Raw genomic sequence first — 22,814 nt, forward strand, 5'->3', positions numbered from 1 at the left:
GAAAACTGCTTGGCTTTAGTTGACTGGAACAATTGCTGTGTGTTTCTTCCTCACTTAGCCTTTTTCCATTATTTTCTTTTGTCATCTGTTTTCCATGTAGTTATGGATTGAGGTATATAGCCAAAGTACTGAAGAATTCGATCCGTGAGAAATTTCCCGATGCAACAGAAGATGAGCTATTAAAGGTAGATTTTCAAGGGTGATCTCACCATAGCTTCTCTTGGGGGTAGGGGCCAAAATTACCAACACACCATTTTGTAAAATTTTTCCCCTTGTATGACTTTTTTGTGTGTGTGTGTGGTACACGGGCCTCTCACTGTTGTGGCCTCTCCTGTTGTGGAGCACAGGCTCCGGACCCACAGGCCCAGTGGCCATGGCTCACAGGCCTAGCCGCTCCACGGCATGTGGGATCTCCCCGGACCGGGGCACGAACCCGCGTCCCCTGCATCGGCAGGCGGACTCTCAACCACTGCGCCACCAGGGAAGCCCTGTATGACTTTTGATAATAAGCTACAAGTCTTCTATTCTAATGGCTCTCAAGATTATTGTTATGAGGTTAGTTGGGAGCTCTTATACATTATTGAGGCTTTTTATATTAGAGAATTTGGAGGGGGGGCAGTAGCATATTTTCACCAAAAATAATTTTGTTAACTATATTAATAATGTGTGATTATATTCACTACCTTTACTTAACTCCTTGTTAAGATTCAGATCGGAGAACGATTTGCTGTCTTGGGAAATGTCAGTTAATATTAACTTTTAAAAAACCCTCCAAACTCTTGAGTTTTCTCTCTCAAAAATAGTCTTTTCTTCTACATCACTCCAGATTGTTGGAAATCTCCTGTACTATCGGTACATGAACCCAGCCATCGTCGCCCCAGACGGCTTTGATATCATCGACATGACAGCCGGAGGTCAGATAAATTCCGACCAGAGGAGAAACTTGGGATCAGTGGCCAAGGTCCTTCAGCATGCAGCCTCCAACAAGCTCTTTGAAGGAGAAAATGAGCATCTCTCATCTATGAACCATTATTTATCAGAGACGTATCAGGAGTTCAGGTGAGAGGTATCGTTACCTTTGGAGAAACTTGCAGGATGGTGGGCAAGAGGAATGTGTTTTCTGTGCCCAGAGCTGGGCTTGGGGGCAGGAACCTCAGGGCATGCATTTCTTGTACTGCTTGTTGCTGTGGGGAAAGAGGAGGGAGGCTGAGCAGGCGGGGTTACTTCTGTCTGGTGTTCCCTATCCCCCCCCCCACCCCCAGTGCCCCTGTTACATTGAGTCATCCCCATGTGCATGACTTCTGCTATTGACAAGAAGAAATATTTAATCTTCTTGGTACGCTATAGGCTTGTAGTACTTAGAATTAAAGAAATCAAAATAGCTAACTTCTGCTCTTCTGAACTTAAAAAGAGGGTATCATTTTGTCCATTCAGGAAAAACTTGCCTTGATCTGCATCAAACAATAGCAGGAAACTGAGTATTTGGTTTGGGATGGTTGGGAAAATCCAGCTTCTATGTTTGTTGAGGATTGTGTGTGAACATGTTCTATTCTGTTCTCGAACATCTCTCAAATATGCATGTAAGACTTAAGTCTGTTGACTTTATAAGCTCTCCAAATTGTATCATTAATCATTCCACGGGGATACGGGAGGAGGACTGAATCTAGCAGGAAGGTTCACTCACCCTGAAGCTCTCAGAGGAAGCATGTTCATCTTGGCGTTCACTTTCTCTTTTCTGCCATTCAGCCAGTCGTACAAGTATGACATCTATGTGGCCTCTTTCACGCCTCACTTGGAAAATGATAATTTCCCATTCCTCAGTTTTCCTCTAGGTTAGTGATTTATCTGTTGACAAAGGTAGTTCATGATCATTCCTCTCTTTCTGGAATTTGTCGCCTCTTGTGAGAAATTTTCCCCAAATCCTCTTACTATGGGAAGTCTTGATTTTCTCAAGCTGCTAATTTTAGGTCTCCTCACTGACTAAAAAAGTAACATCCATTTCTTGCAAATCCTTATCTGCTATTAGAACCTCTTTTTGCTTCCTTTTTTCTCAGATTATTCCTACCAAACATGTAAGTTTCCAACTCTTCTTCATTTAAAAGGAAATAAAACCAAAAGCCTCCCCTCATCTCTTAAATTCATCTATTTTTTTTTCTCTTCCACTCATATTAATCCTTTGTGTCCCTCAGCAACCATGAAAAGTTACAACCAAAAAAGTGCAGGAAGACCAGTTGTCACGTGGGAGCATGGCTACCTGCCATTTATCCTGCCCCGGCCTTGGGGTGGGAAGGCACAGGTCTTTCTGGTGTGCAAGCCTTGGGTGCCCTTAGGAGATACACCAAGGATAATTTCAGGCATTTGAAACATTTGCAAATTTATAGAATAAAATATCTACTCTACCTGTGCAAAGAATCCCTCCTAAACCATGATCGCAGCACACCTGGCTTTTCTCCATCTCTCTGTTGAAATTTGCTGTAGCTTAAAATAGCAGAGTTTTTAGAGTCTGAGCACTGGTGGAAGGGAGCCTCGTATGTATCTGTGTGTCTGGTCTTAACAGCCTTTCCAGCCAGCAACAGTTGTCTGGATCAACTAAGAGTAGAGTAGGCTTAACTTGAATTTTTGTCAAATTGGTAACAGAAACTCTGAAAGGGTGTTGAAATCCCCAGGAGTTTGTGCCAATTAAAGTAGCAAATTTGACTAATTGCTTTATGGATTGTTTTCTCTACAAAGACTTGATTCTTAGATCAGGGAACATCAGTACTGACATTTTTGTGTAGATTTCAGGGGGCATTTTTAAAATCGTATTTTTTAAATGACCTGCCCATAGTTTGATTACCTTGGGTCAGTCACAGGGCCTGAGGCCCTAAATGCTCTGTCTGTTCCTTTCTGAGGACCTGGGTCCAACATCCCGAAACATGGACTCGGCTTCGAGGTCCAGAGCCAGCCTTGGAAGGTGCTGGAACAGGTCCCCCGAGGTGTACAGTAGAAAACAAAGCACAGGCCATCACTGAAGATTTCCTCACCATTTTGATAAAGCCATTTTATTCACAAATTTGACTCTGTCTTAAGACTTTTGTTTTTTTTTTCATTTTTTAGGAAATATTTCAAAGAAGCATGTAATGTCCCTGAACCAGAAGAAAAGTTTAATATGGATAAATACACAGATGTGGTGACAGTCAGCAAACCAGTCATTTATATTTCAATTGAAGAAATCATCAGCACACATTCAGTAAGAGAGGTTGGAGGAGGGTCTTAGCAATGGACACGGGGTTCAAACGTCTGCTCTTGAAAATGTTTAGTTTCTACAGGGTGTTACTGTAAGCATGTGCTCCTACTTATGTTTTCAACCTAAAAAATACTTGAATTATTTATTCCCTGACCCTTATGCATTGACTAATCTCCTTTTCCCAAACAGGAAAAGTTTACTTTTGACATGATACATGTATTCCCTGACTCTTGTGCCTTAGGAAAACTCCTTCTCTCAAGCAAGGAAAAGTTTATTTCTTCCGTGATCCAGTTACAGTCAGGTGGTGAATGTGCAGTTTAAGCCCCGAGCCCGAGCAGCCCTGATATTTTCTCCACCCACCAGGGCCACACTGCCTGGACCCCAGAGTCGGTCTCTCCCCCTTTCAAGAATTCTCTTCGCATTTCCAGTAATTTTCTGGGAAAAGGAGAATGCTCCCTCTCTTCTAATGTTTGGCCATAAAGAGGGAGGGGTTAAACAGGCGTATCCAGGTTGGGGAAAAGAAGACATACACCCCACACCCCAGCAATAGCCGCCTACAAAGAATCGCTTCTGTTGTTCTGGAAAAACTCATTTCTTAGATCCAGGCACCGTCAGTCTGCTGTGTCATAATGTCTCCCTCTGGTTCACGTGCAGACATCACCACCATCAACCATCAGCCTGTATTAGGTGCACTTTGAGGGCAGGGCAGTGTTCTCTGCATGGTGAGGGTCTTTGTTTGCTTAAGACCAGAGCTTATTTCCTGAACCAGCTAGGTTCTTAAAGCATAACCCTTTCAAGAACAGTTCTGGACATGACTACTCCAAGCTAAGTCCTGAGGACATGAGAGAAATCCGCCCAAGACCTCCAGAATCAGAACCTGCATTCTCCCAAGATCCCAGGTGACTCAGATACACACTGAAGCTCAAGAAGCCCTGGTGAAGGATGCACCCAGCTTCAACTGATACACACAACTGGCGGAAAGCACGACAAATACACACCTCTTAAAGGGCCAGCCCCTCCCCCACCAAACCAGCTATACTAACAAGTAGCAAAATTGGCTGCTCAAAATTTCAGTCTTCATTATTAAACTCTTCTAAGTAACTAAACCTTAAATATGGGCTGGAAAGAAAGATTGGATCTACTTTTGATTTCCCTCTTTCAGGGTTGGGACAGGGAACCTCCTTGACATTTGCAACAAGCTCTCCTTCAGTGTTTTGAGTGACCCTAAACAAAAGCAGATCTGAATGACCAGCTGAGGGAGTGAGTGGGTTGATTAAATAAAAAGGCTATACTTGTTTTCCCTATATATGAACACCCCAAATCACCAAGCAAACACATCCAGTATATGCAGCACTTGCAAAAATAATTTTCCAACGAACAAGTAGACTCATTCATATTTGAGCCACGACCCATTTATCTATTTGTTATGGCAAATTTTTCATCTCAAAAAGATGTCCACACATTGGCTGCACATGTGCTGAGGGCAATAGCCACATGCAGGAAAAGTGAGAGATTCTTTCCCAAGGAGAGCTGAGAGACAATGTTACTGTATTAATTTAGACTGTTGCTCTTCAAGGAGAAATAGCCTGTTCCTTTCGTCAACAAGAGTTGAAAACAGAATCCAATCCTGGGAAACATAACTCGTAACCAGTTTGGAATTCCATCATGTGTGATGTTGGAAGCAGATGTAATAACATGGGAGAAGTGTAATTGCAGGGAAAGACTGTCCTTGTTTACTGTCTGTCTCAAGTCCTCACTGCAAGTCCACATGCAGACACAAGCACGGCAGTAGCATGACTTGCCACGCCTGTGTCCACATACTTGTCCCTTGTTCTCTAAGGAACATGTAGAACATTAGCTCTTTACGGAGACATTTTCAGGAAATTTTGATGTTCTGTCATTATCAGAATAAAGAGTAGAAGCTGGCTGCCTAAATCATCCCTTCCAGAGACAGCAGCCCATCAGCTGTCCCATCTCTTCAGAGAACTAGAACACAAATGTATCCATCTTGCTTATTTTGTTCTTGTCTCTGACTTACCTTACCCCAAAATATCCTGTGTACTACTTCCAGATTTCACCGTGTCTTTCTGTCATCTGTGTTACTTATATAACATCTTGCTTTAAATCTAACCATAGTAGAAAAACTAGCATGTCTTACAGTGGACAGAACTTTAAAAGTAGTTGAATATAGTTGCTTCCTTGAAGCTATGCATCTGAGGCCCCCTCTCCCTTTCTTAAAAACCCAATTTGTAAGTGTCAGGGAATGTTAGGGAAAATTCAGCATTAAACAGATAACTCTCTCCTTCACTAATCTTAAAGATTAAAAGAGAATGGAAAAGGAAGTAATCAAGGCAGTGTTGTACCGGCATAAGGATAGGCATACCAGTCAATGAGATAGAACTGAGAGTCTAGAAATCTTCAAATCTGTGGTCAGTTTGTTTTTGACAAGGGACTAAAACAGTTCAGTGGGCAAAGAATAGTCTTTTCAACAAATGGTTCTGGGACAACTGGAAATCCACATGCCAAGAATGAAGTTGGACCCTTTCCTTCCACCCTATACAAAAATGAACTCGAAATGGATCAGAGACCTAAATATAAGAGCTAAAATTATAAAATTCTTAGAAGAAAACATAGGAGTAAATCTTTGTGACCTTGGCAATGGTTTCTTAGGTATGACACCAAATGTACAAGCCACAAAAGGAAAAAAAACCAAAACAAAAAAACAGATAAATTGGACCTCCTCAAAGTTGGAAACTTTTGTCCTGTAAACATTGCCATCAAGAAAAGACAACCAAGGGAATGAGAGAAAATAATTGCAGATAATGTATCTGTTAAAGGACTTGGATCCAGAATACATAAAGAAAACCCACAACTCCATGGTGAGCTAAATAATCTGATTTAAAAATGGACAACTGTACATCAAATGACACAATGAACACAGTGAAAAGGCAACCTACAGAATGGAAGAAGTATTTGCAAATCACATACTGTATCTGATAAAGGGTTAATATCCAGAATATGTAAAGAATTCTCACAATCTGACAACAACAAAAAACAGCCCAATTTTAAAATGAGCTACAGACCTGAATAGACATTTCTGCAAAGAAGATATAGAAATGGCTGGCAAGCACATGAAAAGATGCTCAACATCACTAATGACTAGGGAAATCCAAATCAAAACCACAGTGATTTTGCCTCATTGTATAATAGAGACAGCCTATAAATCTATCATTTGGTTTGGAAAAATAAAAAAATAAAAACATGAGATACCACCTTACACCCATTATGGCGGCTACTATAAAAACAGGGCTTCCCTGGTGGCACAGAGGTTGAGAGTCCACCTGCCGATTCAGGGGACATGGGTTCGTGCCCCGGTCCGGGAAGATCCCACATGCCGCGGAGCGGCTGGGCCCGTGAGCCATGGCCGCTGAGCCTGCGCATCTGGAGCCTGTGCTCCACAACGGGAGAGGCTACAACAGTGAGAGGCCCGCGTACCAAAAAAAAAAAAATGGTTAAGATGGTAGATTTTATGTTGTGTATTTTACTACAGTTAAAAATAAAAACATAAAAATAAAATTTTTAAATGGGCAAGCGATCTGAATAGAGATTTCTCCAAGGAAAATATACAATAGCCAATAAGCACATGAAAAGATGCTCATCATTATTGGTCATCAGGGAATGCACATCAAAACCAAAATGCGATAACTTCACGCCCACTAGGATAGCTAGAATTAAAAAGTCAGGTAATAATAAATGTTGGCAAGGATGTAGAATGACTGAAACTCTCACATACTGCTGGTGGAGATGCAAAATGGTGCAGCCACTTAGGAAATCAGTTTGGCAATTCCTAAATGTTAAACAGAGTTACTATGTGATGAAGCAATTCCTAGGTATGGGCTCAAGTCAAATGAAAACATGTGCACACAAAAACTGGTCCATGAATGTTCACAGCAGCATATTCATAATGGCCAAAAACTGGAAACAAATGTCCATCAAAAGATGAATGAATGAAGTGCAATATATCCATATAATGGAAAATTTTTTCGGGGATAAAGAGGAACAAATGCATGCTACAACCTGGATGAACCTTGAAACCATCATGCTCAGTGAGAGAAACCAGTCACAAAAGGGCACACATTGTATGAGTCCACTCATGTGAAGCAACCGGAACAGCTATATCTATAGATACAGAAAGTACATTAATGGCTTCCAGGAGGAAGGGGTAATACTGGCGAGTGACAGCTAATGGGTACACAGTTTCTTTTAAGGTGATGAAAATATTCTGAAATTAGATAGTGGTGATGGTTACACAAGTCTTTGCATATACTAAAAACCGTCGTTATCATAGGTTTTAAATGCGTGGATGTGATGGTGTGTTAATTGTATCTCAATAAAGCTGTTGAGAGAAAAGAGATTAAAAATGAAAAAGACTAATTTTATTATATGATTCAGTGTTTTGTAAGTTAGCTACTCAAAACAACTAAAATTAGATTTCCCATCACCAGGGATACCAGTCCCACACTTTGGAAACATTGTTTTAATTTAACTCTAAATGAAAACAAGAGCAGCTGTGTTTTCATAGCTGTGCCCCCAGAGTTACTATGTTTCCTCTAAGACCTGGCAAACACCCAGCAGTGTTCCCCTTAATCCATTTTTGGCATTCTGAAAGGAAGAACCAGCTGGTACATCTAGGTCTCAGGCCAAGGAATCATATGGGCATTTCTGCTATCCATACCCATGAAAGATCTTCAATGCCAGACATTGAAATAGCTAATAGTGGTGATTTGAAAAAATATATAGTGTTTGATTACCGAATAATTTTTCTCTGAAGAGTTATGGAAATGCCCTTACAGTTTGCTACCGTATTAGCCAAGAGACTTGTGTGTTGTTTTAGACTCTTTCCCCAACTTTGACTTTTTTTTTCCTCTTTTTTATTGATGTGTCGTTGATTTACAATGCTGTGTTAGTTTCAGGTGTATAGAAAAGTGATTCAGACTACTATGTATGTAGCCTTTCAGATTCTTTTCCCTTATAGGTTATTACAAAATATTGAGCATAGTTCCCTGTGCTGTACAGTAGGTCCTTGTTGGTTATCTATTTTATATATAGTAGTGTGTATATGTTAATCCAAAACTCCTAATTTATCCCTCAACTTTGACTTTTGTATAAACACGGAGGGAGCACAGGGTTTAGGTGGAAGAAGGCTGCCTCTTGGCAGATCTTGCAAGATCTTGCTGAAAGAGTGTTTATGAACACCTTTCACAAAACTACAGTTTCTTGATGAAGAGTGGGCACTTGCCTCTAAGATAAAATGCAAGCTGTGTCTCTCTGTGGTCTCTAATTTTAATATATGTCAGACTTGTATTTAAGGTTCAAACAATATCAGAAAAAAGTTATTATGAAAAACTGGGAAGGGAACTATGTAAATATGGTAGCCATTAAGAACTGACTTTTATTTTTGTATGTGTGTTGCTTTCTATATAAAGCTCCTGTTGGAACACCAGGATGCGATTGCCCCTGAAAAAAATGACTTACTGAATGAACTTTTGGAATTGCTGGGAGAGGTACCTAATGTGGAATCTTTCCTTGGTAAGGGCTTCTTCCCTCTGGTTTGTATTTGATTGGTTGGTTGGATGGTTGGTTGGTTTTCCTATCCTAGATCAAAAAATCTTTTTAATTTAATACTTGTTTATTTAAAGGATAACTACACTAGCCCCTTCCTACATGAAGGATTCTGTAATTCTTAGTGTGCTAGATTATCAAACAATTTGATACTCTTGAAGCTCTAGATACATCAAAAACGATTTGTCAACCATAAAGAAAGAAAAAGAGCGAAATTTATTAGACGTTCCTTGCTATGTTCTCCAATGGTGTCTTTTATTAACAGTTCTCTCTTTTAGTAATCTTTTTCAAATTTCGAATATTGATGTCCTATGCTATTTTAATGTTTAATTCCGAGATTTTTTAAAGTGTATTGGAATGTGTTTTCTTTTTTTTTTTTTTTTTTTTTTTTTTGTGGTACACGAGCCTCTCACTGCCGTGGCCTCTCCCGTTGCGGAGCACAGGCTCTGGACGCGCAGGCTCAGCAGCCATGGCTCACGGGCCCAGCCGCTCCACGGCATGTGGGATCTTCACGAACCGGGGCACGAACCCGTGAACCCTGCATCGGCAGGCGGACTCTCAACCACTGAGCCACCAGGGAAGCCCTGGAATGTGTTTTCTTCTGAGGACCATGATCTCCTGTTCAACTACCGAGCCCATGTTTCCTACAGAACCTTTATCTTACATTGTTGATGCCACTGTCACAATCAGTGAATTGGAAAAATAACAATATTTTATTCTACAGGGGAAGGAGCTGTTGACCCCAGTGACCCTGACAAGGTAAACACACTAAGTCAACTTGCAAAGACTGAGATTTCCCTTTTCCTGACCAGCAAGTACGACATAGGGGATGGTGAAGCTATAGATGGCCAAAGCCTCATGATCAAGTAAGTTTGGAGCTTAAAGAGCACATGTCTCCAATTATGCATCTTAAACCATGCAAATTCAAATAAGGCTAATTCCTCAAATAATCCATTTTAAAATATCTAAATATTGAAATACATTATGTTTATCCATCAAACATCTAACTAAGGAATAGTAGACTCTTTGTAATTTAAGAGGGAACTAAATATCATGATACTTTCTTAAAGCCTATCTTGTGTTTTAGTTTTCCTTGTAGTAATTTGATTCCTTTCCTTTAAGAAATGATTAACTCAGCTGGTGAAAGGCCTCACGTAGCTGAAAGGAAATATCTGTTTCAGTGGTCAAAAGAACAGTCAAGGAAATACCTTGAACCTAATTAATTTTCTGGTATAAAATGTTAACGTAAAAGGCACACACGATAAGACATAATGCTGTTATCTGATTTATTAGACACCTTGCCTATTAAACTAAGCCTGGATATCTTGACCAACTTTGACTTTATTTATACCCAGTTTCTTGTTCTCAAAGATTTCAAGCGAAGCTTTCACACTTTTAATTAATACTGTACTTTTTCAGTCAAGGCCATGGACATTCCACATCAGTCCTGTATATACAGGGTAAGAAAAAATGATCCATCACCATAAATCGAGACGCCTTAAACCAAAGCCAGGTGCTCACCAAACAATACAGTTTTTAAGAACTAATATAACCAAAAGGATTCGCATTAGCACATTAGAACAGTTGTACGTTGGGGTGAGGTGGAGAATGGAAATGGGAAATGGGGAGAAAAGGAAATAAATAAGTATTTAAATAATACTTCACACATGACTTCCAAGGCACAGGCCCTGAATTCTGAGGTTGTTTTAATTTGCTACAGGACCTTTCTGTTCTGCCACTGACAGGCTTTGGACAGTACTCATTTCTAGTTGATTTTTTCCAGATATTCAATCCCATGAAAATGGCAAAAAAAAAAACAAAAAAAAACTTAGTGTGCTATGTTGGAATATGTACATAGGTGCTTCTTCTACTAAGCTTGTTTATTTTGTGCTCCGATTATCTCTAAGGATCTGTTTGTTCACGTAGCCGAATACTTGAGTATCTACTCTGTGTCCATGGCACTGGGCTTGAGGCTGAGGACACAGCGGTGAGCAAGCCATTAAGGGTCCCTGCCTTCCGGGGGTCTGCAGTCTGTTGGAGAGCACAGCTCACTTGAGGGACGCAGGACTCCTACACAAACTTGGCTTCATAAGAGTTGAGGGCAGTTCCTTTAAACTACTGATGATGAAGTCAGATTGCACTTGCAGAGACAGCTCAGAACAGGGCAACAGAAAAAAGGGAGAAAACTGTGGAAGCTACTCCGTGGGTTCCTCTGAGCATGTGCCAATTACAAAGGTAACTGGAAATACAGATCCTGTGGTTCCACCATGCAAATTAAATTAGGCCAGTAATCCTGTGATCTCATAAGCTTTGTCCTTTAGAAGTAACAGGAAGAAATTTTTTCATAATTAATTTTGTCTGTTACTTGAGCACCATTTTCTAAATGCAGTCAACTCAAATGTCTGCACTAATGAATGGAGATCATGATTTGGGTAGTCTAAAATATCAAATAGTCTGAACATCGTGTATATTTATACTTATTTCTGAATCTGAGTCCCCATGGTTCTGTGAATTTTTGGAGTGCACATTTCAAAAGCAAAACCATGAAAGTCAGGTGTGTGGGGCAGCAGTGCAGCTTAGCCAGGAAGGCCTGGTGCATTGTCCTACTTGCCTCAGCCCTTGTGTGACTCCCTCCCCACTGTACGCTAGAAAAAAGTACTGTCTACTTCTTCAATCACCATTCCAAGTAGAGCCAGCCAGTGGTTTTATTTATTTACTTACTTACTCTTGTATTTTGTAGTAAAATACACACAACATAAAATTTACCAATCTAACCTTTTAAAGTATACAGTTCAGTGGCACTTAGTACGTCCAGAATGTTGTGCAAGCATCACAACTGTCTAGTTCCAGAACACTGTTATCACCCCAAAAGTAACCCTGTATCCATTAAGCAGTCATTTCCCCAATGACCCTGGGGCATCTTTTCTGCTTTCTGTCTCTATGAACTTGCCTATTCTGGAAGTATCATATAATGGAATCATACAATATGTGGCCTTTTGTGTCTGGCTTCTCTTATTCAACATATTTTTGGCTGAATAACATTCCATTGTATGGACATACCACATTTATCTTGGACATTTGGGTTGTTGCTACCTTTTGGCTATAGTGAATAGTACTACTGTAAACATTTATATACATCTTTTTACTTGAATACTGTTTTCAGTTCTTTTGGGTATACACCTAGGAGTGGAATTGCTGGGTCATATGGTAATTCTGTTTTGAGGAACTGCCAGACCTTTTTTCCACAGTGGCTACACCATTTTATATTCCTACCAACAAAGTATGAGAGTTTCAATGTTTCCATAATTCACCAAAATTTATTTTCTGTTTTGTTTATTTTGTTGTTATAGCCATCCTAGTGGGTATGAAGTAGTATCTCATTGTGGTTTTGATTTGCATTTCCCTAATGATTAATAATGTTTCTCTAATGATTAATAATTAATAATGTTTCCATGTGCTTGTCAGCCTATCTTCTTTGTAGAAATGTCTATTCAAATCTTTTGCCCATTCTTTATTTGGATTGTTTGTCTTTTTGTTGCAGAGTTGTAAGAGTTCTTTATATGTTCTGGATGGTAAACCCCTATCAGATATATGATTTGCAAATATTTTCACCCCTTCTATGGGTTGTCTTTTTATTATTGAAGTATAGTTGATTTACAATGTTATGTTAATTACTGCTGTACAGCAAAGTAATTCAGTTATATATATACATTCTTCTTTTTAATATATTTTTTCCATTACGGTTTGTCATAGGCTATTGAATATAGTTCTTTATGCTATACAGTAGGACCTTGTTGTTTATCCATTCTATATATTAAAGCTTATATCTGCTCCCAACCTCCCACTCCATCCCTCCCCCAGCCCCACCACCACCCCGCTCCGGCCACCACCAGTCTGTTCTCTATGTCTGTGATTCTGTTTCTGTTTCATAGATAGGTTCATTTGTGTCATGTTTTAGATTCCAAATATAAGTGATATCATATGGTATTTGTCTTTCTCTTTCTGACTTATGTCACTTAGTATAATAATCTCTAGTTGTATCCATGTTGCTGCAAATGGCATTATTTCAGGGCTGTCTTTTTATTCTCTTGGTAATATCCTTTTCTGTAGAAAAGTTTTTTAACTTAATGAAATGCAGTTTATCTATTTTTTGTTGTTGTTTCTTGTGCTTTTGGTGTCATAAGAATTCATTGCTCAATCCAAGATCATGAGGATTTACTACTGTGTTTTTTGCTAAAGTGTTCTATAGTTTCAGCTTTTATATTTAGGTCTGTGATCCCTTTTGAGCTAATTTTTGTGTACGGTGGAAGGTCGGGGTCCAACGTTATTCTTTTGCATGTGGATGCCCAGTTTTCCACAACAATTTCTTAAAGAGACTATTCTTTCTCCATTAGGTGGTCTAGACACTCTTGTCAAAAGCCAATCTACCATACATATATGGTTTTCTAGACTCTAAATTCTATTCCATTGATCTATATGCCTATCCTTATGCTAGTACCACACTGCATTTATCACTGTAGCTTTGTAGTAAGTTTTGAAATTGGGAAGTATGAGTCTTCCAAGTTGTTCTTTTTGAAGATTCTTTTGGCTACTTGGGGTTCCTTGCAATTCCATGTGAACTGTAGGATCAACTTTTACATTTATATAAAAAAGGCTATTGGGCCAATGTTTTAATAGATTCAATAATTTACTGCTTTCATAGGCCTCTGGGGTCTAGAAAGCCTTCCTCTGGGCATACTTCAAGATCCTGCTGTTAGCAGAGCCCTTCACTAAGCAGCCCAGTGGATCATCGTGGATAACAACTTGAAATGAAGACTGACCAAGTAGCCTTCCCCAAAAGTGGAATTTGGGTATTGCCCAAAACAGTCAGTAGAGTTCGCTCCATGATGTTAGGCTAGCCTTACTTCCAAATACATTATACCTTAAGTATATATTTCAAAATCTTGATGCTAACAGGTAAATATAAAATGTGTCATTGACAAGGAGCTTGGAGACCACCTAGTCTGAGTCTTTATCTCTGAGGTGAGGAAATTAAATTCTAAAATTATGGGAAGCAAGTAGATGGGCACTGACATGCTTTAAATTCATAGGCCATTGATGTTCCATTGATAGACACTTGGAAATACTGATTCGAAAACTCTTATGGGGATGACTTTCTTCCAAGCAATAAACCAAATTCCTAACTCAAACATAAAATATAGTTCTTGAGACTCTTCATTAGAGAACCAAATTTAACTGAAATCAGACAGTGCCTTTCAGAAGTTACTAAGAAGTAGACAGTCATGGAATGCAGAGCTGTTGGGGATAAAAATAACTGGCTTTTCTCTATCAAAAAACTATTTTGCCTCCTTGTTAAATAGGTTGTGTTTTTAACTTTCAAAATGCCCCCCTTATTATTAATTACAAAATCACTAGCTTTGCCGTGATGAGTAATTCATCTTCATGAGGGTCCCTGAATAAGGCACTGTTAATCCTTATGCTTGTAAATTTAATTCCATGCTAGTTTCATAATTCTTAATAATTAGATGAGGATGAAGATGATAATAATACCAAACACCTGTGTAGTACTTACCATGTACCAGGGACTGTCCTATGGATATGGGTATAGATAATAACAGATAACAACATGTATAACATAACAACATCCATGAGTCATGTAATACTCTCAGCAACTCCAAGAGGTAGAGGTTATTACCTGGGTTTTATGTAAGAGAAAACTAGGCACAGAACAGAAAAAAAACCCTTTCCTGGTAGTATAGCTAGTAAGTGGGGCATAGGTTCAAATCCAGACAGTCTTAAATCTTTCTGGGCCTACACTCTTTTTTTTTTTTTTTTTTTTAATTTATTTTTTGTGGGGGAGTGAGTAAAGTACATTTATTTTCTTCTATAGGTGTTTCTTTTTCAAAAAAAAACAAGGAAAAGGAGAAAAAGCTCCAGCACCCAATGTCCACTGGGCTTTAGTCCTTGGGGAAGGAGGTGCCCCACGTACCTGGCCCCTAGGCTGACCCCGCCCAGGGCGTTGGAGTGCCGCAGCTTCAACAGGGTGAAGCTGGAGAAGGAGTTCTGAGCCTGGATCTCTCTCTCCTGGGTCAGCGCCAAAAGGAAACCTTCCCTCGGCAGCTCCCAGCTCTTCCACACAGAGCCACACACGGGATGGGAAGTGGGCCTACACTCTTGATCACAAGGTTTTACAACTTGAGGGCAAGGTCACTGTCCTTTGCACTCTTAGGGATCATAGAATAAATAATAAGAATGATAGCAGAGCAGTTATTGTATACCTGATGCTGGGGCATTGCTTCCCAGGCCACAGAGAAGGAATGGCATAGAGTAAGGGACATGAAGGCACATGGTGGAATAGGAAGAAACATTCTATTTCTGTTTCCCTTCCATATCTTTATGGAATAGGGAGCCTCGGTTTGGGCTATTGCCATTTTGCTAATACTACCAAGCATGGTGATATTAAAAGGACAAACGAACAAAAGAGCCTGGTTGAGGAGTCCTAGGGAGACCTGGGATTACAGCCCCAATCTCACACATTAGCCGTTGGACTCAGCAAATCACTTCCCCATTTGTTTCCTCATCCATCAAATGGAGAAGAGGGGAGATGATGGGAAAGGGGGGACTCTGGTGAGTAAATGAAGTCACACAGTGACACCTTATAAATTATAAAGAACTGTACAATGGAAAATCTCTCTCGGGCTTCCTTGATGGTGCAGTGGTTAAGAATCTGCCTGCCAATGCAGGGGACACGGGTTCGAGCCCTGGTCCAGGAAGATCCCACATGCTGTGGAGCACCTAGGCCCGTGTGCCACAACTACTGAGCCTGTGCTCTAGAGCCCGCAAGCCGCAACTACTGAAGCCTGCGAGCCACAACTACTGAAGCCCACATGCCTAGAGCCTGTGCTCTGCAACAAGAGAAGCCACTGCAATGAGAAGCCCATGCGCCACAAAGAAGAGTAGCCCCCGCTTGCCGCAACTAGAGAAAGCCCGCGCGCAGCAACAAAGACCCAGTGCAGCTAAAAATAATAAACTAAAAAAAAAAGAAAAGAAAATCTATCTCATTATAACTTATGATTCAACTTATAGTATGTGATCCTTTTGGCCTTTATTAAGCTTGCTTTTCTATGAAAGTATGTGTGTAGGTAGAAGGCATTATAGATGGCTTTTATTCATACTTAGCTGCCTGAGTGCTTTAGTTGTCATCTCTTAAGAATTTTTTTCCTATCACATAATTCAGTTTAGGCATCCATCATCCCAGTTGCAAGATTTTCTTGCTTGTAGTCCAAGCTGGCAGTAAATGAGCAGTAAATGGCTAAGGAGATATTCAAGGTCTGGTGATAAAAATGTATAATCATGTTATTAGAATTTTAAACAATTGGAATTTTTTTTTTTTTTTTTTTGCGGTATGCGAGCCTCTCACTGTTGTGGCCTCTCCCGCTGTGGAGCACAGGCTCCAGATGCGCAGGCTCAGCGGCCATGGCTCACGGGCCCAGCCGCTCCGCGGCATGTGGGGTCTTCCCAGACCGGGGCACGAACCTGTGTCCCCTGCATCGGCAGGTGGACTCTCAACCACTGCGCCACCAGGGAAGCCCTGGAAGTATTTTTTAGCTTCCACAAACACCAATTCCTTTTCAACCTTGGGCACACCGTAAGGCAGATGGCAGAGAGGGAAGCTCAGGAATGGTCCTGGTCAGAATGTGATAACAGACACCCTTTGAGTGCAATGGCCAAACCTGAGGGACCACACCAGTTTACAAGCACCAGGCGGTCTCATTCATTGACCATGGGATTTGAGCAGAGCTGTGATGAAGAAACTCCCTGGTGTATTTCTTTTTTTCTTAACTTTCCTAATTCAGGGAGGGTGGCAGAGTTTGACCAGCCTGTCTTACCTATTATATGAACAGCCATGGGGCCAAAGCTTGAACCAGTTGATTTATGCTGGTCAGACCATATCTAGAATATTGTGTTTGCATTGAGTTGGGGAGGGGACATGTCTTAAAGTCATTGGCAAACTGAAATGTGAGCAGGACTGGAAACTCTCTTTAACTCCTATTGTGAAGAGGTTTCAGGAACTGAGGGGTTTCCCTTGGAAAACAGAGAAGAGGGGACATAGACACAATTCTGGCACTCTCTGCAGGTTAATGAGGGGCTGATGAGGAGGAAGGGGAAATCAACTTGTTTCCTGCCACTCTAGAAAATAGGATGTGACCTTCTATAACGATTGAACCTCTTAGGTCTTAGCTGACTCATTTGTAAAATCAGGGATTGGACTGTTGCCCAAGGTCCCCCTCGGTGCTGATGTCCTGTGACTCACTGGGTCCAGTGAGTGGACCGTACTGGAAGGCAGGCCTCTCAGAGTGGGCTTCCCATTTAAGAATGGGCTGTTCCAGTGCTGTGCTTGCCAACAGAGATTTCATGTCAGCCACACAGTTACTTTTAAATTTTCTAGAAGCCACATTTTTAAAAGAAACAGGTGAAATTAATTCTAATATATTTATTTACCCCAATATATCCAAAATGTTGTCATTTCAATATGGAATCAGTGTAAAAAAATTGTTAATGATACATGGTACATTCCTTTTTTCATACTGAGCCTTCCAGATCTGGTGTGTGTTTTGCCCTTAATGCTTATCTCAGTTTGGACCAGCCATGTCTCAAGTGCCCACTGGCCACCTGCTGACCAGTGTGGATGTCATCTTGGGCAGCACAGCTTTAGTGACCATGTGAGTGCTGACCACATGTCAGACCCTAGAGAGAGGCTTTACGTGCATCTGTCATTCAGTCCTGAGAGATTCCCATTACATAAATGAAAAAAAAAAAAACCCACCATAGGGACTTTATAATTTGCACAAGTCCACACACCTTCTAAGCAACAGGAACCCTGATTCAACCTTAGATCTGTCTGACTCAGTGTTCTTAACCATTAGGCATACCATAGGGTGAGGTACTGAGCTCCCTGTCATGAAACTGGATGGTGATTTACGTGTAAGATGTCTGGGGTAGAACTTTGGCAGTGGGTTCCAGTAGAGGCCTGACATAAAGTAGAATTTCAAGAGAAAGGCTGTGTGAGCAGTTTGTCCTCCAGCCACTCCTGAACAAATAAACATTCTTTGTCCCTAGCAGGGCATCCTTGAGTGACCTTGGTCATTTTGGTCATCAGATAGCGTCTAAAGAGTCGAGCTGGGAGTTTCCTGGAAGCATATATCGTCAGTCATTCCTAGAATATTAGTTCAAATAAGAGACAGTCACTGTATTTACATTTGTTAAAATCACCCAGAGCTTTTATTTTTAACTCGATGTTCCAGCTTAATGCATTTATAATGATGATTGGAGGAGGGAGTTGTGTGGGACAGAAAGGATAGATACTTGGCTCCCTAAGCCTCAGGAACAGGGCCGTCTCCCACATGCCTGTAATGAGCTGTGTGCCCACCTCTGACTCTTGGGGGAGCATTTCTCTGTGCATTCCCAGACAGCCTGTAAATCCCCAGCAGCGAAGGGTCATGGGCCAGAGGAAATGGTTGTGATCATTCTTCTCATACAGACTTGAAATAAATCAGAAAGGAGAAAAATAATGGTTACAGATGGTTTATTGGATTTTATCCTGTTTGCAAGAATAATATATCTGGAATTCTCTTTGAAAGTTTCCTCTTGTTCTTTGGGAGCAGTCGCCCCAATGCTTCAAAACATAAACAATGTTTTATTTTCATTTTCCAATTTTCATGCCGTGTGAACATTTTCTGCTGTAGTTGAGGAAGAAATTCATCATCCAGTGATACCATGTAATGCCTTGGAAAGAACTGAGGTTCAACGCAATGAGAGTGAAACTTCAGATGTTGTTGGTTAGACCTGTTTGTAATTTAAGGCAACTTCTGTTTATGTTTCCCCCCCACTTTTTTTTTTGAAGGGACTCGATGTCCAATAATGTTCCCACTTATGTAAAAGGGAGCACACTTGACCATTTGCCTTTTATGTTAAAATCTTCTTACATAGTTCCATAACCTGATCTTTAATTAGTAAAGGGTGGCTGATTACCCTAAAGAACACATATGAAAAAATAGATGGTTTTAGCACTAACAGAGGGGTTTTCCAGCTTTTGTTACCGAGCAGCTCTTCAGTTCTCTGCCACCCGATGGGTTTGTCCCGCCACCAGACCTGAGGCTTCCAAACACCCATCTTCCTGGCTGCTGTGTCATCCAGCAGCCGAAGCCTCCACAGCCCACACAGGACTTGGGCTCCCACTGGCCTTCACAGTGTTTCATAACCTTCTCAGAGCAGGAAAGCTAACAGCTTCTCTGGCTCCTAAAGGCTTAGGATGTTTTCAACAGGCTCAGAAGTTTAAATGTTACTCAAGTTAGGAAAGGGGGACCTTTCCTGCACCCTCCACAGTCACGGGCCAAATCATCCTTCCTTCTCGTCAAAAAGTAGTCTCGGTCTAAAAAGAAGAACAGGTACTTAGATAAGGAATCTTATGGCATACTTGTGCCCATGATACTGACACTATAATCTGACAACATCAAGCATATAAAACCCAGACTTCGATTATTAAGCATTCGCAAACTTTGGGGAGCCTTAAAGCAGATGTGGTGGAGTTCCGTGAGATGGCTTTATTTTAAGGGATTCTCTTTGAGGCTTCATCTCTGTAGGTGCTTGTTCACTCCCTTGGGAGAAGCAGATTTTTGTGCATTAGGACTGCTGTCTGAAAACCTGTCTCTCCTTTCTGTATTTTGTAAGGACCAAAAAGCTGATCATTGATGTGATCCGGAACCAACCAGGGAGCACACTGTCAGAAATCTTAGAGACACCAGCAAGTACAAAACAGGTAATTGGCCTTAGAGTGTAAAATAATAAGGACCTTTGATACGAGTTGATTTTGTTAACAAATCTTTGTGCCAAACGTTTATGGTTACCTCAGAGAAACTGTATCTGACACAGTTTGGAAGTAAGGAATTCAACCGAGTTCAGCTATATGTAAAATCCATGGAATATCAATGTAATGAAATAGAAAAATGCAGCACTGAATTTATGCTGAATAATTTTGTCCTAGACTAGGAAGATAGTGCTGGGCCTTTCAAAGCCTCTGAATGTTCATTGTAAACTTTGAACAGTGAGTGTAGGAAACAAAGGAAAAGAAGAATGGACTACTTAAAAATGAAGACTGGGCTTCCCTGGTGGCGCAGTGGTTGAGAGTCCGCCTGCCGATGCAGGGGACACGGGTTCGTGCCCCGGTCCGGGAAGATCCCACATACCGCAGAGCGGCTGGGCCTGTGAGCCACGGCCACTGAGCCCGTGCATCCGGATCCTGTGCTCCGCAACCGGACGGGCCACAACAGTGAGAGGCCCGCGTACCGAAAAAAAAAAAAAAAAAAAAAAAGAAGACTGTATTCATTGCAGTGGATGGGCAAATAAGTCACTTAAGAGATCATTCTGGTCGACAGGATACAGAAAAATACCTTTCATATTTTATGCTTTTGCTAACTTGAAGAAATGAAGAAATGTCCCACACATTAAAACTCTTTTCCAAATGCTTTGGAAGCAAACGTCTTGAGTCCATTAGGTCAGAGCACCATTATCCTGGTGTAAATAACTGAAGTTTATTAAACTTTAATAACAATCTTGCAATAATCCTTTTATCAGCATCCTTGAAAATGCATCATTATTTAGTTTGTTCTGAATTAATTTCAGTGATATTGCTTTAGTTTCGATAATTGCCACTCCCTAAACAAACGCTAACAAAATTATCTATTTAGTTACTCTTAGCTGGGCTACATGTAATTTCCTGAATCATTCTTAATTTAATTGGTTGCCAAGAAATCATTCTGTCACAATTTTTAATAAAAGTATATATATATATATATATATATATATATATATAAAATGTCAAGTTATCTGATGTTTGTTAATGTGTGAATATTTTTAAACAAGGTGGGTAGAATATTTTACTGAGTATGAGAATTTTAATTCTTAATGAATATTTTATTTTCCCCAAATGTAGCTTAGTCACTAAGAGTGAAGACTTCCGAGATCAAGTATAGCTCTGTAACTCCTAGCTCTGTAACTCTAGGCACTTAGAAATATTTCTATGCCTTGATTTCCTCAACTGCAAAAAGGGAATAATAATAATAGTACCCAATTCAGGAATAACTCAGTTAAAACATGTTAAGTGGGTAGAATAATATCTGATACATATTAAGTTCTCAACGATATTGGCTGCTACTGTTACTGTTTACTGCTGACCTGGTTTACTGTTACTGTGTCCATAAAGTTGATCTGTCATTTATATTCTTAGACTTTGTCTACAGTGTCAATCAGTTGTCTGATTGTGACATGGGAAGATCACCAGTCTCTTGTTATTACTGGTTTTTTGAACAAACTATCCAAACTGTCTTGATTCATTTATTTACTTATCATTTATTTGGAAACTTATTTCGTGCTAGAATACTCTTAATTTCCTTTGGTTCAAAGAAACCCTGCAGGTTTTTCAGAGTCGGAAGTTTGAGAATGATTCCCTTACCAGAACAAAGCCTTTACAGCTTATGAATCTCTGTAAATATGGCTGATGTTAGAGTTTAGTTCAGGGTTCTCATGGCCACGTTTTAGTGGATAATCTAGTTTTAGTTTCCTCATCTGGACTATCGTATCCAAAACTGATATCTTTCCATCCAGAGAATTATAAAATATCAGTTATCCCTCATAATCTGTCCATTACTAAGGTAACTTGTCATCTTAGCAATAAAGTAGCTATTTAGAATTTCGCTCAAAGTAGGCCTGCCACCACTGCTATGTTTCTCAGAAAAACAAAGTAATTCCTTCCCAAAGACCTACTTCAAAACCCATGAAGAACGTATTGTAATTCTGTCTCTGGACCTTGGCTCGAGGACCTCTTTCATTTTGATATTAACTTGCCTTGTACAGCTTCTGAATTTGAGATTAGGGCATCAGAGATAAGTCAACATCTTGATATTCCCTCTCCAGGAGCTAGATCATGCCGCAGACATGGTGAGCCGTGCAGTTTTAGATTCCAGGACTCCCGAAGACATGAAGCATAGCCAGTCTATGGTTGAAGATGCACAGCTGCCTCTTGAGCAGAAGAAGAGGAAAATCCAGAGGAATCTTCGGACATTGGAACAGACTGGACATGTGTCATCCAAAAATAAATACCAAGACATTCTCAATGAGATTGCCAAGGTTGCTGGAAAGAGTATTCTTTCTCCTTTGCTTAGCAGACGTGTTAATCATTGGTCACACACATGCTGGGACTCTGAGGTGACATGAGGAATTCATAGTTATATACATATCGTTCCTGTCCTCCTCAGTATTACAGATTTTTTAAGGTTTCAGAGAAGTTGATGACTTTTCATAGAGAATAATCACAACTCCCCCAAGTCATTAGAAGAGTTGAAACACACCAGACGTAAATGCTTAGGAAATGTAATAGACAAGTTTCATCGATTGCTTTAAACAAATTGCTTTAAACAATAGGTACTAGTTTTAAAAGTGACACTTTTAGGAGAGTTCTCTCTTGAGTTGTTAGTTGTCATATAACCCAGTTGCCCATGGGACCTGCCACTGAGATGGTACCTCTGTGTCCCTGAGAATTTTCCTCTAAGCAGTTTAGCCTGAATGCAGTTCAGACTTAAAAGTTAGTTTCTGTTTTCTCCTCCCGTATTTTGACAGTTGAGAAACTTCCTGAGAAAAGGATATCGAATTAGTGCAAGGAAACATCACAGGAAAAGGCTAGATCTGTTTGCCAAAGATAAGGAAGTATATATTTTGGGTTAAAAAAATTTTTTTTCATTCTTTTTATCCAAACATGCAAATTAAAATGGGTCTGGAGGTTAAGGACAGTTACATGATCAGAAAAAAAATAAATTTTCTTAACTTCTGGGAGGGAAACGCACTCAGCTTCATTCTTCCTCGGAAAGTTATGGTCAGTCCTGGCAGCAGGCTTATTCCTCCCAGCCTGAGT

At 40.3% G+C, this 22,814-nt stretch overlaps 1 protein-coding gene across 2 annotated transcripts in view; it reads left to right on the forward strand.

The window, feature by feature from the left end:
- Positions 1-22,814, forward strand: part of IQGAP2 (IQ motif containing GTPase activating protein 2) — a 285,569-nt gene that overhangs the window by 253,407 nt on the left and 9,348 nt on the right. For both annotated transcript variants that reach the window (XM_079917126.1, XM_079917125.1), the window contains 7 exons: positions 101-185; positions 827-1,059; positions 3,097-3,229; positions 8,713-8,815; positions 9,573-9,714; positions 19,580-19,667; positions 21,821-22,033. In XM_079917126.1, the coding sequence (XP_079773252.1) occupies positions 101-185; positions 827-1,059; positions 3,097-3,229; positions 8,713-8,815; positions 9,573-9,714; positions 19,580-19,667; positions 21,821-22,033 (997 nt within the window). The remainder of the gene's footprint in view (positions 1-100; positions 186-826; positions 1,060-3,096; positions 3,230-8,712; positions 8,816-9,572; positions 9,715-19,579; positions 19,668-21,820; positions 22,034-22,814) is intronic.

Source organism: Stenella coeruleoalba, assembly GCF_951394435.1.
Source record: "Stenella coeruleoalba genome assembly, chromosome: 3".
NCBI classification, from domain to species: Eukaryota; Metazoa; Chordata; class Mammalia; order Artiodactyla; family Delphinidae; genus Stenella; species Stenella coeruleoalba.